General features: G+C 34.2%; 1 protein-coding gene across 4 annotated transcripts in view; it reads right to left on the reverse strand.

The window, feature by feature from the left end:
- LOC142334576 (ankyrin repeat and EF-hand domain-containing protein 1-like) overlaps positions 1-15,507 on the reverse strand; it is a 99,245-nt gene that overhangs the window by 50,094 nt on the left and 33,644 nt on the right. For all 4 annotated transcript variants that reach the window (XM_075382706.1, XM_075382707.1, XM_075382709.1 and 1 more), the window contains exons 8-10: positions 11,876-12,045; positions 1,942-2,072; positions 1,171-1,369 (exon numbers count right to left, since the gene is read on the reverse strand). In XM_075382706.1, the coding sequence (XP_075238821.1) occupies positions 1,171-1,369; positions 1,942-2,072; positions 11,876-12,045 (500 nt within the window). The remainder of the gene's footprint in view (positions 1-1,170; positions 1,370-1,941; positions 2,073-11,875; positions 12,046-15,507) is intronic.

Consider the following 15,507-nt stretch of genomic DNA (forward strand, 5'->3'; position numbering starts at 1 on the left):
AGTGAAATATTTTCATAAATATGTATTCTTTATGTTCTACGAAAAAACTCCAACCCAATTCCTATCTGTTGCATTCGAGGCGCAAAATTTCGGTAAATGGAAAAATATTTGCTTCGAAATTATCGAAACAAAAAATTGTAAATTTGACAGACTGTGAAAAGTCTGAGATTTCGATTTTTGGATGCTGATATATTTTTTATCAAGTTTCAACAATCTCGAAACAACGTCACAAAGCACAAGCAATTCAATAATTTAATAATTTGGGCAGATTTCAAACCGAAAACTTTAAAATACAAGAAAAAATTTTTATCCAATTTTATTTCAATATTCACCATTTATACATAAAAATAATCTCGACAAATCTTTGAAATAGTTTATATATAAATCATCCTCATATTAGTTTAATTAAAATCCATTTTTTAATTGTGATTCCTATCAGAAGTTAGGGCTGTATCTTATTTTGGCAAAAAGAGCAGTAAATTTTCAGAAATTTTGGTAAATAGACTATAAAACGGCGTAATAACCTTTAAAAATGTCTATAGCGCGTTACTTTCAAGGAGGTTAGTAATTCGTATTGTTGAGACAATTTGTTACAGATCGTTTTTAAAGACTTTTATAAAATTGTATCTTATTTGGGCCAATAAAAGCCTTGAAAACTGGTGTAAATAATTTCTCAAAAATAAATCTCTCTCATTTTGCTATTCTGCCAATGACATTGTACTAAGAAGATAATTTGAACAGAAACTGCTGAAATCACCAGAATGTCAAAAATCCGCGGACGAGTAGCCAATTGTAGCGCCAAAACATTATCGAATTAGTTCAAAATGATTCCGCCAAGAAAAAGGGGAATTCAAAAACCCATCCAATTAAAATATTTTACTCTTGACCGCCTTTCTTGTAATACTTCTTCCCACTTCCCCTGTAAATATATCGACAGTCCAAAATTGACAGAATAATGAAAAACAGTTGAGCATATAGTTCCTACTTGACTATTTGGGTCAAAACAATGAACTGAAATTTGAAAGACACATTTAATATTTGTAATTGATGAGGTAAATTGATGGTTAAAAATAAATTTTTGTTGTTAAATTGATATTGGAGAAACTCATGATTTTTTCTTATCGTGAAAAAGTTAGAACTTGTCAGCTATAGTGGGAACGTAGTTTTTACCATATACAGTCGTCCATAATTGGGTTTGAGGGTGCATTGTCCCTCGAAAACTTTGACCAGTCTGTGAGGGGAAGCATTTTGGGAATGAAGTTGATGGGAGGAGCCCCAAATTTCATTCTGGGTCCCTCGGGCGCAGTACAAATTGGGAAGGCCAGCTTGAACTTGCCCTTCTTCTTGCCCTTCCCTTTCCCTTTTTTGCCTGAAACAGTTGTCTTATATAGGATCCAAGAAAAACCTTGGTCCAACAAAGATTCCGAATTGAATCAAGACTTTTAATCATTAATCAAGATCAATCTCATCATTCTAAACTGTAGACGAACAAATATAGCCGTCATTAAAAGACATGATCAAGTTCATGAATTTATAAAGATCGCTTTTAAAGTAATTCCTTAACGGAAAACCCGAATTGGTCATTTTTGAGGGATGCGTGGCTTTCATAAAATTTTTCGAAGAACTGTCATTGGAATCTTTCAAAAGGACATGTAATCAGACATCTCAATTGAACATGTCAGATCAGTTTTCCCTAGATCATTTGAACGCCTTTTGATCGTCGCCTGACTATCTGGTGCTTGTCATAGGATCTCTGCTCTATCCACCAACATCTGTACCAAAAGATGCAGTACTAAATAATGACCGTCAAGGTCTATACCAAAATTGCATTTCGAAGCCAGAGAAAAGAAATTTTGGACCTGAGAGCCACAAACAAGTCCGGGTAGCCAGAAATAAGCTATAAGAAAGCAAAAATACGAAAGACCAAGTGGACTTGGTTACCTTTCTTCTTTTTCTCTTTCTTTTCGAATGCGGATGCCAAATATGTCTTGTGGATGTACTTCTTGCCAGACAGGAACTCTTCATACTTAATCACGCCCTTGTTGTCCTTGTCGTGCATCCTGTATATCTTCCTAAGCAAAGGTTAAACATTAGTTATGTTTCTGTTTTCGCCCGTTCAGCTCAATTCCTGCCGTTTTTCAGCTCTATTTGACCAAAAAATTGTTTAGTGGTTTTTTGAACCCCTATTCTTAGAATAAATAGTTCTGGTTCATTTCAATATGTAAACATAGCCGGCAGATTGCCGGAATAGCTGCGAAATAGACTTGCGTGCCGTAAAATACAGATGGAAAAAGATACAGAAGTGAGTTGATAATAGTTATCGCCGCCGCCTATAAAACTTACAAGTTTATTTCAAAGGAGGTTGTTTTTGGGTGCAAAAAAAATTTCCCTGTCGCGTCTCGAACCGGCGATCTCCGGATTAACAGCCAGTCGCCTTACCCACTCGGCTGTCGGACCATACAATCTGTTTTCTTACAATCAACTTTGTTTTAGGAACAGATTCTGTTTCTGAATAACCGCAATTTAGGTCACGCAGAAAGCGTGAAATCAAGCGCGAAAAAGCCATTTAAGCAGTGACGAGACAGAATGTTCTAGAACAAATGTAAAACGAAAATAAAGCGTCAGACGACGACACAAAAAAAAACCAAGAGCACCGCAATATAGCTACGCTCAGCTTACAGCTTCGCAGCTATAATCAGACAAATTTTTATTCTTATTGAATAAACGCTGGATGAGCCCACCGATCGTAAAGTAATGGTTAAGTGACTCTGCTTGAAGTCACTGAGAACTTTTGGCGTTTATCGAGAACCGCGAAGCGATTCGAGATATTAAGTCAGAATTTCGGAGTGACTTCCACAGAGTCACTTAACCATGCTTAAAACACGAAACGCGCACGTTTTAAAATGACGAAAGTCAACGAAATTCAACTTCTGCCTATCAGCAACTTCTGGCATTTTGACTTCTGGCACTGCAGACTTTCGGCATTTTAAGATGTGCACGTGCTGTTTAGGAGGTAAACAGCTTTACACGCTCAGCTATGAACGCGTTCTAAGGAACCTTTCTCCTAATTTTTAAATTAAGCGTCAAGTTTTTAATTGCTATGGATTTGGACAAAAAGACCGCTGTACCAAAGATATCAAGATAAACGTTTGCCATATTTCTGCATGTATTAGGAAGTTGAGCTCAAGGTAAATTATATTCAATGTGATCATGCCTTCGATGATTTGAGCATGTACTCCAATTGACTTCGACATATTTTTGATGAAGTGGGATTAATCGTACGGTGCACGTTTTACTGAATTTTTCTGATAATAGATTTGCCATTTTTGCACAATTTAAGACCTAAAAAAAATTCTCATTGTTTTTTTGCCAAATTATAAAACTTTCTAGAAAAGACGGATTCTTTAAATTTCATCCAAGTACGAATTTTTTGCAATTGCAATGAAATCAACTTTTTTGTATAAGAACCAAATCAACTGCAAACAAAAATTGGAGCTTAAGGACCGCATAAGTTGATGGAAAGAATGATGTTGTGGAAGTATGTGTGATTATAATGTCAACTCAAGAGCGGACACCCGACAACTCAAGAGTTGAAATTTTGTCCAAGGAACAACTCAATACGAAAAATGTTTCCTAAAACATTGAATAATTTTAGATTCGCCAAACAGTAGGAAATATCAAAATGCATCCAGAATTGTCAGAGCAATTATCATTTTGCATTTTGAATTAATTAACGACAACTTGAAAAAAATACTTCGAGTTTATATTCCTAATTGGAATGTCGAATATCGTCTATCAAAAGCTAGAAAAATCAGCCGATTGTGAGTATAGCTGAAAAAACATGAGATCCTTATTCGTCAAAAAATATCTTATTTTTCAATGAATAAGTAGTTCAGTGGACAAATATCGTTGGTGTGCGGTTAGATGGCAATCCATTCGGCCTATCTGAGAGCGGTTTTGAGTGCAACCAAGCAAACACTCGAAAACTCAATAGTCGAGTTTTTGTCCAGTAAACAAACCACTAAGGAAAAAGTTCCTAAGACATTGTAAAATTTTATATTTGCCAAAAAGTAGGAAAAGTTACAATGCATCCAGAATTGTCAGAGCAATTATTATTTTGCATTTTCCTTAATTCACGAAGAATTGAATAAAAATACGTTGAGTTTATAATTTTAATTGGAATGCTGATAATCTTTTATCAGGAGCTAGAAAAATCTGCCGATAGTGAGTTTAGCTGCAAAAGAAAAAAATGAGATCCCTATTTGTAAAATCTATATTATTTTTCGATAAATCAGTAGTTCAGTGGACCAATATTCTTGCCGTCCGGTTGGATGGCAATCCACTTGGCCTATGAAAGAGCGGGATTGAGGACAACCAAGGATAAACTTTCGTTGCGCTAGTTGATAAAAACTGATCTGTATATATCCCCGTATACGAAATATACATTAATATCGGCCAATCAGAGCTCCAGAATTAATCTACTGGAGTATTTTCCGTAGATTTTCGGCTAAGTATTTGCGGCTAAATTTCCGTAAAAATAGTGTCAACTTTGAGATAACTTTAAAACGGAGCAAAAGCGTAAGCACAAAAGTTCCTAAGTGGGTTTAAAAAAACTCTGTGAAACAAAGTGAATCCCAAAATGATCTAATATGAAGCTAACTTTTAATTCACTCGTGTAACAAAGTTGGGACCAAAATAATCGAGAATGTCGAAAAACTGGTCTTTAATGACAGTGTTGGTCTTCTCGTCCACCTCCTGGCTCTATGTTAAATAATATCAAGGTGACCATGCCTCCGTTAATTTAAGCGTATTTTCGAATTGACTTCGTAATATTTTTGATGAAGTGGGATTAATCGTACGGTGCACGTTTTACTAAATTTTTGTGATAATAGATTTGCCATTTTTGGACAATTTAAGACCTATTAAAATTCTCATTGTTTTTTTTTTGCCAAATTATAAAACTTTCTAGAAAAGACGGATACTTTAAATTTCATCCAAGTACGAACTTTTTGCAATTGCAATGAAATCAACTTTTTTGTATAAGAACCAAATCAACTGCAAACAAAAATTGGAGCTTAAGGACCGCATAAGTTGATGGAAAGGATGATGTTGTGGAAGTATGTGTGATTATAATGTCAACTCAAGAGCGGACACTCGACAACTCAAAAGTTGAGGTTTTGTCCAAGGAACAACTCAGTACGAAAAATGGTTCTTAAAACATTGAACAATTTTAGATTCGCCAAACGGTAGGAAATATCAAAATGCACCCAGAATTGTCAGAGCAATTATCATTTTGCATTTTGAATTAATTAACGACAACTTGAAAAAAATATTTCGAGTTTATATTCTTAATTGGAATGCCGAATATCTTCTATGAAAAGCTAGAAAAATCAGCCGATTGTGAGTATAGCTGAAATAAAAACGAGATCCTTATTCGTCAAAAATATCTTTTTTTCAATGAATAAGTAATTCAGTGAACAAATATCCTTGGTGTTCGGTTAGATGGCAATCCATTCGGCCTATCTGAGAGCGGTATTGAGTGCAACCAAGCGAACACTCGACAACTCAATAGTCGAGTTTTTGTCCAGTAAACAACTCACTAAGAAAAAGGTTCCTAAAACATTGAAAAATTTTAGATTTGCCAAACAGTTGGAAATGTTACAATGTATCCAGAATTGTCAGAGCATTTATTTTTTTGCATTTTCCATTAATTCACGACGAATGGAATAAAAATACGTTGAGTTTATAATTTCAATTGGAATGCACAGAATCTTTTATCAGTTGCTAGAAAAATCAGTCAATTGTGAGTATAGCTGAAAAAAAATTAGATCCTTATTCGTCAAAAAATATCTTATTTTTCAATGAATCAGTAGTTCAGTGGACAAATAGCCTTGGTGTGCGGTTAGATGGCAATCCATTCGGCCTATCTGAGAGCGGTATTGAGTGCAACCAAGCGAACACTCGACAACTCAATAGTCGAGTTTTTGTCCAGTAAACAAATCACTAAGGAAAAAGATCCTAAAACATTGTAAAATTTTAGATTTTCCAGACAGTAGGAATTGTTACAAAGCATCCAGAATTGTAAGAGCAATTATTATTTTGCATTTTCCAATAATTCACGACGAATTGAATAAAAATACGTTGAGTTTATATTTTTAATTGGAATGCTGATAATCTTTTTTCAGGAGCTAGAAAAATCAGCCGATTGTGAGTATAGCCGAAAAAAATAAGATCCTAATTCTTCAAAAAATATCTTATTTTTCAATGAATCAGTAGTTCAGTGGACAAATATCCTTGGTGTGCGGTTGGATGGCAATCCATTCAGCCTATCTGAGAGCGGTATTGAGTGCAACCAAGCAAACACTCGTTAACTCAATAGTCGAGTTTTTGTCCATTAAACAACTCACTAAGGAAAAGGTTCCTAAAACATTGAAAAATTTTAGATTTGCCAAACAGTAGGAAATGTTACAATGCATCCAGAATTGTCAGAGCAATTATTATTTTGCATTTTCCATTAATTCACGACGAATTGAATAAAACACGTTGAGTTTATAATTTTAATTGGAATGCTGATAATCTTTTATCAGGAGCTTAAAAAATCTGCCGATATTGAGTTTAGCTGGAAAAAAAAATAAGATCCCTATTTGTCAAAAGTATATTATTCTTCAATAAATCAGTAGTTCAGTGGACCAATATTCTTGCCGTCCGGTTGGATGGCAATCCACTTGGCCTATAAAAGAGCGGGATTGAGTGCAACCAAGCGAACACTCGACAACTCAATAGTCGAGTTTTTGTCCAGTAAACAACTCACTAAGAAAAAGGTTCCTAAAACATTGAAAAATTTTAGATTTGCCAAACAGTTGGAAATGTTACAATGTATCCAGAATTGTCAGAGCATTTATTTTTTTGCATTTTCCATTAATTCACGACGAATGGAATAAAAATACGTTGAGTTTATAATTTCAATTGGAATGCACAGAATCTTTTATCAGTTGCTAGAAAAATCAGTCAATTGTGAGTATAGCTGAAAAAAAATTAGATCCTTATTCGTCAAAAAATATCTTATTTTTCAATGAATCAGTAGTTCAGTGGACAAATAGCCTTGGTGTGCGGTTAGATGGCAATCCATTCGGCCTATCTGAGAGCGGTATTGAGTGCAACCAAGCGAACACTCGACAACTCAATAGTCGAGTTTTTGTCCAGTAAACAAATCACTAAGGAAAAAGATCCTAAAACATTGTAAAATTTTAGATTTTCCAGACAGTAGGAATTGTTACAAAGCATCCAGAATTGTAAGAGCAATTATTATTTTGCATTTTCCAATAATTCACGACGAATTGAATAAAAATACGTTGAGTTTATATTTTTAATTGGAATGCTGATAATCTTTTTTCAGGAGCTAGAAAAATCAGCCGATTGTGAGTATAGCCGAAAAAAATAAGATCCTAATTCTTCAAAAAATATCTTATTTTTCAATGAATCAGTAGTTCAGTGGACAAATATCCTTGGTGTGCGGTTGGATGGCAATCCATTCAGCCTATCTGAGAGCGGTATTGAGTGCAACCAAGCAAACACTCGTTAACTCAATAGTCGAGTTTTTGTCCATTAAACAACTCACTAAGGAAAAGGTTCCTAAAACATTGAAAAATTTTAGATTTGCCAAACAGTAGGAAATGTTACAATGCATCCAGAATTGTCAGAGCAATTATTATTTTGCATTTTCCATTAATTCACGACGAATTGAATAAAACACGTTGAGTTTATAATTTTAATTGGAATGCTGATAATCTTTTATCAGGAGCTTAAAAAATCTGCCGATATTGAGTTTAGCTGGAAAAAAAAATAAGATCCCTATTTGTCAAAAGTATATTATTCTTCAATAAATCAGTAGTTCAGTGGACCAATATTCTTGCCGTCCGGTTGGATGGCAATCCACTTGGCCTATAAAAGAGCGGGATTGAGTGCAACCAAGCGAACACTCGACAACTCAATAGTCGAGTTTTTGTCCAGTAAACAACTCACTAAGAAAAAGGTTCCTAAAACATTGAAAAATTTTAGATTTGCCAAACAGTTGGAAATGTTACAATGGATCCAGAATTGTCAGAGCATTTATTTTTTTGCATTTTCCATTAATTCACGACGAATTGAATAAAAATACGTTGAGTTTATAATTTCAATTGGAATGCTGATAATCTTTTATCAGTTGCTAGAAAAATCAGTCGATTGTGAGTATAGCTGAAAAAAAATCAGATCCTTATTCGTCAAAAAATATCTTATTTTTCGATGAATCAGTAGTTCAGTGGACAAATAGCCTTGGTGTGCGCTTAGATGGCAATCCATTCGGCCTATCTGAGAGCGGTATTGAGTGCAACCAAGCGAACACTCGACAACTCAATAGTCGAGTTTTTGTCCAGTAAACAAATCACTAAGGAAAAAGTTCCTGAAACATTGTAAAATTTTAGATTTTCCAGACAGTAGGAAATGTTACAAAGCATCCAGAATTGTCAGAGCAATTATTATTTTGCATTTTCCAATAATTCACGACGAATTGAATAAAAATACGTTGAGTTTATTTTTTTAATTGGAATGCTGATAATCTTTTTTCAGGAGCTAGAAAAATCAGCCGATTGTGAGTATAGCCGAAAAAAATGAGATCCTTATTCTCCAAAAAATATCTTATTTTTCAATGAATCAGTAGTTCAGTGGACAAATATCCTTGGTGTGCGGTTGGATGGCAATCCATTCGGCCTATCTGAGAGCGGTATTGAGTGCAACCAAGCAAACACTCGACAACTCAATAGTCGAGTTTTTGTCCATTAAACAACTCACTAAGGAAAAAGTTCCTAAAACATTGAAAAATTTTAGATTTGCCAAACAGTAGGAAATGTTACAATGCATCCAGAATTGTCACAGCAATTATTATTTTGCATTTTCCATTAATTCACGACGAATTGAATAAAACACGTTGAGTTTATAATTTTAATTGGAATGCTGATAATCTTTTATCAGGAGCTTAAAAAATCTGCCGATATTGAGTTTAGCTGGAAAAAAAAATAAGATCCCTATTTGTCAAAAGTATATTATTTTTCAATAAATCAGTAGTTCAGTGGACCAATATTCTTGCCGTCCGGTTGGATGGCAATCCACTTGGCCTATAAAAGAGCGGGATTGAGGACAACTAAGGATAAACTTTCGTTGCGCTAGTTGATAAAAACTGATCTGTATACATCCCCGTTTACGAAATATACATTAATATCGGCCAATCAGAGCTCCAAAATTAATCTACTGGAGTATTTTTCGTAAATTTGCGGCTAAATCCCTCATGTATAGGCTGTTGTCTGAACGCCCTGTTGGTCAATACGTCGGCAACCCTACTATCAACTGTTGTACACTTTATTTAACAAAGTACAAGAGAGAATGTTAATTGAGCGCGGCATTGGCTCATCTTGTCTCAGATATCTTCATTGTTAACAAAAATTACATTCTTTTTGTCATCGCAATTTTAATCTAAAGTTTCTAAACGTGTAATAAAATCAAAAACCAGACAAAAGTTGTGAATTTGTTTAAGAACTTAAATTGGTAGAACAAACTGTCGACAACATGCAAATTGTAAAGCTTGTCAACGATTAGGTCCAAAGAAAACATACTAAAAACCATCAGATTTAAGTAACTGTTGCAAAGTGTCATTTGACCTCTTTATGTGGACTACAAAACTGTATGCAGTTCTGTTCATTTTTAAATGCTACCTACAAAAATTTTAATAGTTTTACTTTTAAAGATTGAAAAGTAGTGTCAACTTTGGGATAACTTCTAAACGGAGCAAAAGTGTCAGCACAAAAGTTTCTAAGTGGGTTAAAAAAAACTCTGCGAAACAAAGTGGCTCCCAAAATGATCTAATATGAAGCTCACTCGTAATTCACTCGTGTACCAAAGTTGGGACCAAGATAAACGAGAATGTCGAAAAACTGGACTTCAATGACAGTGTTGGTCTTCTCGTCCACCTCCTGGCTCTATGTTAAAAAAATTCAAGGTGATCATGCCTCCGTTAATTAAGCGTATTTTCGAATTGAATTCGACATATTTTTGATGAAGTGGGATTAATCGTACGGTGCAAGTTTACCTGGATTTTTTTCTGCTAATAGGTTTGTCATTTTTGGACAAAGTTGTTTACGACATATTGAAATTCTCCTTGTTTTTGGTCATTTTGTATAAAACTTTTTTCTGAACAAAAGGATTATATAGAGTTTATTCAGATACGGCTTTTATGCAACAAAATCAAGTTTTTTCTAAAGGAACCAAATCAATGCCAAACAAAAATTAGAGCTTTAGGAGCGCCTAAGTTGTTTGAACGGATGTTGTGTAAGTATGACTGCTTATAATTTGAACTGAAGAGCGAATACTTTGACGAATTTATGTCCAATGAATATCACAATACGGAAAAGGATTTTCGAAACTTTGAAAAATTTTAGATCCGCCAAACCGTCGGAAAGATTACAATGAACCGAGAATTGTCAGAGCAATTAATACATTGCATTATTAATCAATTCACGACGACTTGAAAACAAGCTACATTGAGTTTATGTTCTTGTTTGGAATGCCGAATATCTACTATCAGGAGCTAGGAAAATTAGCCGACAGGGAGTTTAGCTGAAAAAAAAATGAGAAACTTAGCCGACAGTTTTATCCTTATTCGTCAAAAAAATTTTATTGGTCGATAAATCAGTTCGGTGGACCAATATCCTCCATGTACAGTCGGGTGGCACACCAATCGGCCTATCTGAGAGGACTGTTGAGTGCAACCAAGGATAGACCTTAGTTACGCTAGATGATAAAAACTGATCCGCATATTTTCCCGCTTTCGAAATACCCATTAATATCGGCCAATTAGAGCTTCAGAATTAATCTACTGGAGCATTTTCCGTAAATCGGCGCCCAACTATCTCATTTATGGGCTGTCGGCTAAACGTCCTGTCGGCTAATACGGCGGCCACCCTACTATCAGTTAGTTGTACATTTGAGTTCACAATGTACGAGAATGAATGTTAATTGTGCTCGGCAGCGGCTCTTCTCGTCTCAGTGCTCATTATTGTTAAAACAAATAACATTCCTTCTGTCATCGCAATTTTAATCTAGCTTCTAATCAAGTTTTCAAAATGTGTAATAAAATCAAAACCAAAACCTGACAAAAGTTGTGATTTTGTTAAACAACTAAAATTGGTAGAACAAACTGTCAAAAATATGCAAAACGTAAAACTTGTCAAAGATTAGGTTCAAGGAAACCATACAAAATAGAATCAGATTTAAGTAATTGTTGCAAAGTGTCATTTGAACTCTTTATCTGGACTAAGAAACTGTAGTTCATTGTTTAATGCTGCCTACAAAAATTAAAATAATTTCACAGTTGTTCAGTCTTTTTACAACATACTAGATATGTTTTTATACCAGATGAGCGTGGTCAGAAGAGAAGACCATATTTCGATTACAGGTAAAAGTGCTTTCTCCTGCTTGTTACTCGTAATTAAGTTGGGTAATTTAATATTATCACGTATAAAAGATGTTCAATAAAGAGAGGGCTCCCTTATTTTGCATGTAGTTATTAGAATTGAAATTCGAAAAAAAATTCAGCTTCAAACGAATCTTGCATTTTTCAATTTTCATATGGAACCAATTGAATCAAAATAGTTATATCTTTATAGTTGGTGGTTAGAGAAATTTATGTCCCCCCAGCCTTGTGAGTATATTACTTCGGTAACTTCCAAGACACACGTGCTATTTTTTCTACTCAACGTTCTATATAACAACACAAAATTTTTAAGTGGGGTCACAAAAAACTCTTCGAAACAGTAGCTCCCAAATGAATTAATATGAAGCTAACTCGTAATCCTCTCGTGTGCCAAATTTGGGACCATGCTGCTCGAGAATGTCGACAAACTGGTCTTTGTTGACAGTGTTGGTTTCCTCCTCGTCCACATCCTGGAAGAATGCCAACAACTCATTCTCAAACTCACAAATCCAGTCGTAGATATTCAGAGCCCACTCTTCCACCTAAAAACACATACAACAATATGAGCTTGAAACGAGCAACATTTTATTAAAAAATAACATTCCTAATTAAACGAAAAGATTGTACCATTTAAATTAGCAACAGGAAAAGGATATGAATGCACTAGCTTGAGCTTCCACAAGTATCTTTCCATATCTCCAAAAGCATCCTAAAAATATTATCCAGATGTACGATCATTTAACCTGAACATGTTAACTCTGTAGTTAAAAAGTAATGATGCATGGCTAGAAATGATCATATTATTTATTTCTTCAAGTGAAAAAAAACTTGATAAACATTACCGATGATCTGTAGATCTAAGTGATCTCGAAAAAAAACAAAAAACAATCTGTCGTCAAACTAACACGTCACTACTTGGGAACATCATCCTTAGCAAAACGGAAAGTCGACTCTAAAAACATGCCACCAATATATACGATTGAGAATTTTTCCCCCAAAAAAAACTGATTTTGATTTTTAAAAATGCACTTTCTAGAATTAAACTTGTTGTGATTTTCGGCTTTGTCGAAAATTAAACCGAAAATAAAAAAAACTAAGACTATAATTACAAAAAAATGAATGCAATTGAACAGTAATTGTGATGCTTTTTTATAACCAACTCATGGTCGAAGGCATTTGTTTTTGGTACGGCAATGAAGTCTTATTTTTTTCTATGACTATGCATTGATCCGCCATAAAAGTTTCAAGTTGTTCCTTAACTGTAGAAGTAAAACACGATGAATGAATTTTGACTTCCATAGTAGACAGTGTCGCATTCTCCGAGAATAACTAGTGTGACTGCAGTATCAATTCGCTTATTCTAGTTAGAAAGAGCAGTCGCCAAGCGAATCACAAAAATAAAATTCAGCCAGGGTCATTTTCAGAACTCAGTTATTCGTCCAGTATAAAACCAGACAAGTGGAAGTCAAAATGTGTAACTGCACTGTAGTTACAAAACTGAAGAGAACAGACGACTTCTTATTGAAAACAGACCAAAAAAATGGAATATGAAGATTTCATGCAGCAGGAATATGAATATAAGCGAAACGGCAAAATGCCAGGCCAATCAATGATGATTAGCTGACAACCAAAAATGGGAGGTCAAAGTGAAAAAAAAATAAATTGAATCCGCATACATTACGTACCACAGATTACGTTGAACTGAAAAAAGAACAATCATCACACGAAGTAAGCCAATAAAAACTAATCTTACCACTGGCCAGACAAAAAGTTGTGAGCTAAAAGGGTTAAGAAATGTATTCAAAAAACAAGCAGTGATCTTTTTGCAGCAGATTTCACTATGAGCTTTTAATTCATCTTATTATGAAGTACTTAGAGTCAAACCAATTATACTGTAAAAATGAGAACAGTTTGGTGACGCATTTCATTTCCTTACATTAAACTGCTTCAAATTAAGTTTAATCTGGAATTCCTAATCAAGATAATTCACCTAATCGATTTCGATTGAGAACAATTTAGATCACACAAGTTAAGATGTTTTGGGCACGAAACTCCAAAGAAAAATTAAATTGATCTCAGAGGTTTTGCGTTAGTACACCAGAAGGACGGAAAAAGAACAGGAAAAGGCAATTAGGGAAAGCAAACAATTTTTGATAACAAGAAATAGAAAACCATATAAAAGATTTTTGAAATTTTGCGTGCCAAGCCGATACGAGCTCAACATTGTCGATTTACAATTTTCTCAGATTTTAAAAAGCTGGTTCAAGTTCTGTGAAGCAATAACTGGTTCATGTCTCTGAAGAAAGCATTTTGGTAAAGGTTGAAGATGAGTTTACGAAATGAGCAACTGCAACTTATGGATTTATGAAGTAGTAGAATAGTAGAATTAACCAAAGCCCAATCACTGTTCACGCTTGTCAAATACATTTATTATTTTTTTAAATACGTGAATATCATACACGAAACAAAACGCAAACATCAACTCCAACTTATCTCACTATCACAAAGTCAGTACTGCCACACATTCACACAACAGGAAAATTCTCTAGTTTTAAAAAGTCCAGCTCAATTGAATTTTGAGATACCAATCTTGGTATGACAGTTATTTTCTTGATAATTTTAGCAATTCACAAAGCGCGGGTTAATAGATGATATAACGCAAGCCCTCAATCAGTCAGCATCAAGAACCAATAAATTTTGGACAGCAGTAGATATAATTTTGGAAAATTACTAGAAATCAGTTGAAACGAGTAATTTTGTTATGATAAACCAAAACAATCGTTTCCTTGATCAATATTGAAACAAATCCTTCCTTGATCGTAAATTTATTTGTTACTGTGTCTCATTTCTGTAACTCAACATAGTTATTGTACAGTTTAAAACAAACTTGACTGAACTGACTTGTTGAAAAGTGAATCATATTTGATATTGTCAAACTGTTCTTCTTTCTCAGAAACAAATTTCCGAAGTAAGAGAGCTTTTTGAGTGCAGAAAAAGCATCTCTTACTGGCTTTAACAAATCGTAGCCTATATTTCAACATTCTTGTCAGTGAAACCAAGTGAGAAAAATATATTGGTTGATTTGTTTATCTCGAATACTATCTGTATTAGATCGAATTTATTATTTTCACCTGCAAAATGTAGTAGATAAAAACTTGGTATGATTAAAGCCCAGAAACAGGTTAAAACTGTTTGTTCCAAAAATTCCAAAAATTGGTTTATGTTATGATTTTTTAACAATCATAAAATAATTAATAATGAAAGTAATTTCAGTTTCAGCTCTTCGAGAAAAAAATTTCAACTGCAGATTTTTTTTAAAATTTTTTTAACACGAGAATCTAAAACCAACTAATTTTAATAAACATGCTGGCTTTTCTCATATGATATCGTTTCCTTGTCAAGTTATCAAGTATCTGCTAGCCGACTGAAGAGTTTTCTCAGTAAACGACGCTGTAACTTTATTCAATTGTTGCTGGTCTGCTTTTGTCAATCTTTTAGGTTAGATTTGGAAAACTTTTAGAAAATTTTTTTAGCAATTTTCTAGCGTGACGCTGCTTATCATTGCTTTCATTTATGCCATTGTGCATTGTATTAGTTGGTCTAACGATATTGCTTACCCTAATGTTCTGCACAACTATTTCCAAATCTAATATAGTGAAAGGAACATTTTAAAAAATTGTCGATGAATCCTATGTGAATAAATAGCAGTTTTCCGGTGTTTAGCCGTTGTTGTATGCGTTGTGTCGATAATTTATTGACAAAGTTCCGAACACATAAACTGATAAGTTTGGCAGTATAAGACTAACGCAGCAAGAGTTCATTCGACTGCTTCTCATAAACGTAAGACACTGTGTGCATTTTTTCTTAGCGTTCATATCTGAACGTGAGATTAAGGTCTGGTCATACCAGACGGTTTACAGTAGCAATGAGTGTGTAGCATATTTACAAAAGATGAATAATTATAGTATCAATAAAACTCCGTAACGATTTTATAATAGTAAGTT

The sequence above is a fragment of the Convolutriloba macropyga genome, chromosome 2 (assembly GCF_964194025.1).
Source record: "Convolutriloba macropyga chromosome 2, txConMacr16.3, whole genome shotgun sequence".
Classification (NCBI taxonomy): Eukaryota; Metazoa; Xenacoelomorpha; order Acoela; family Convolutidae; genus Convolutriloba; species Convolutriloba macropyga.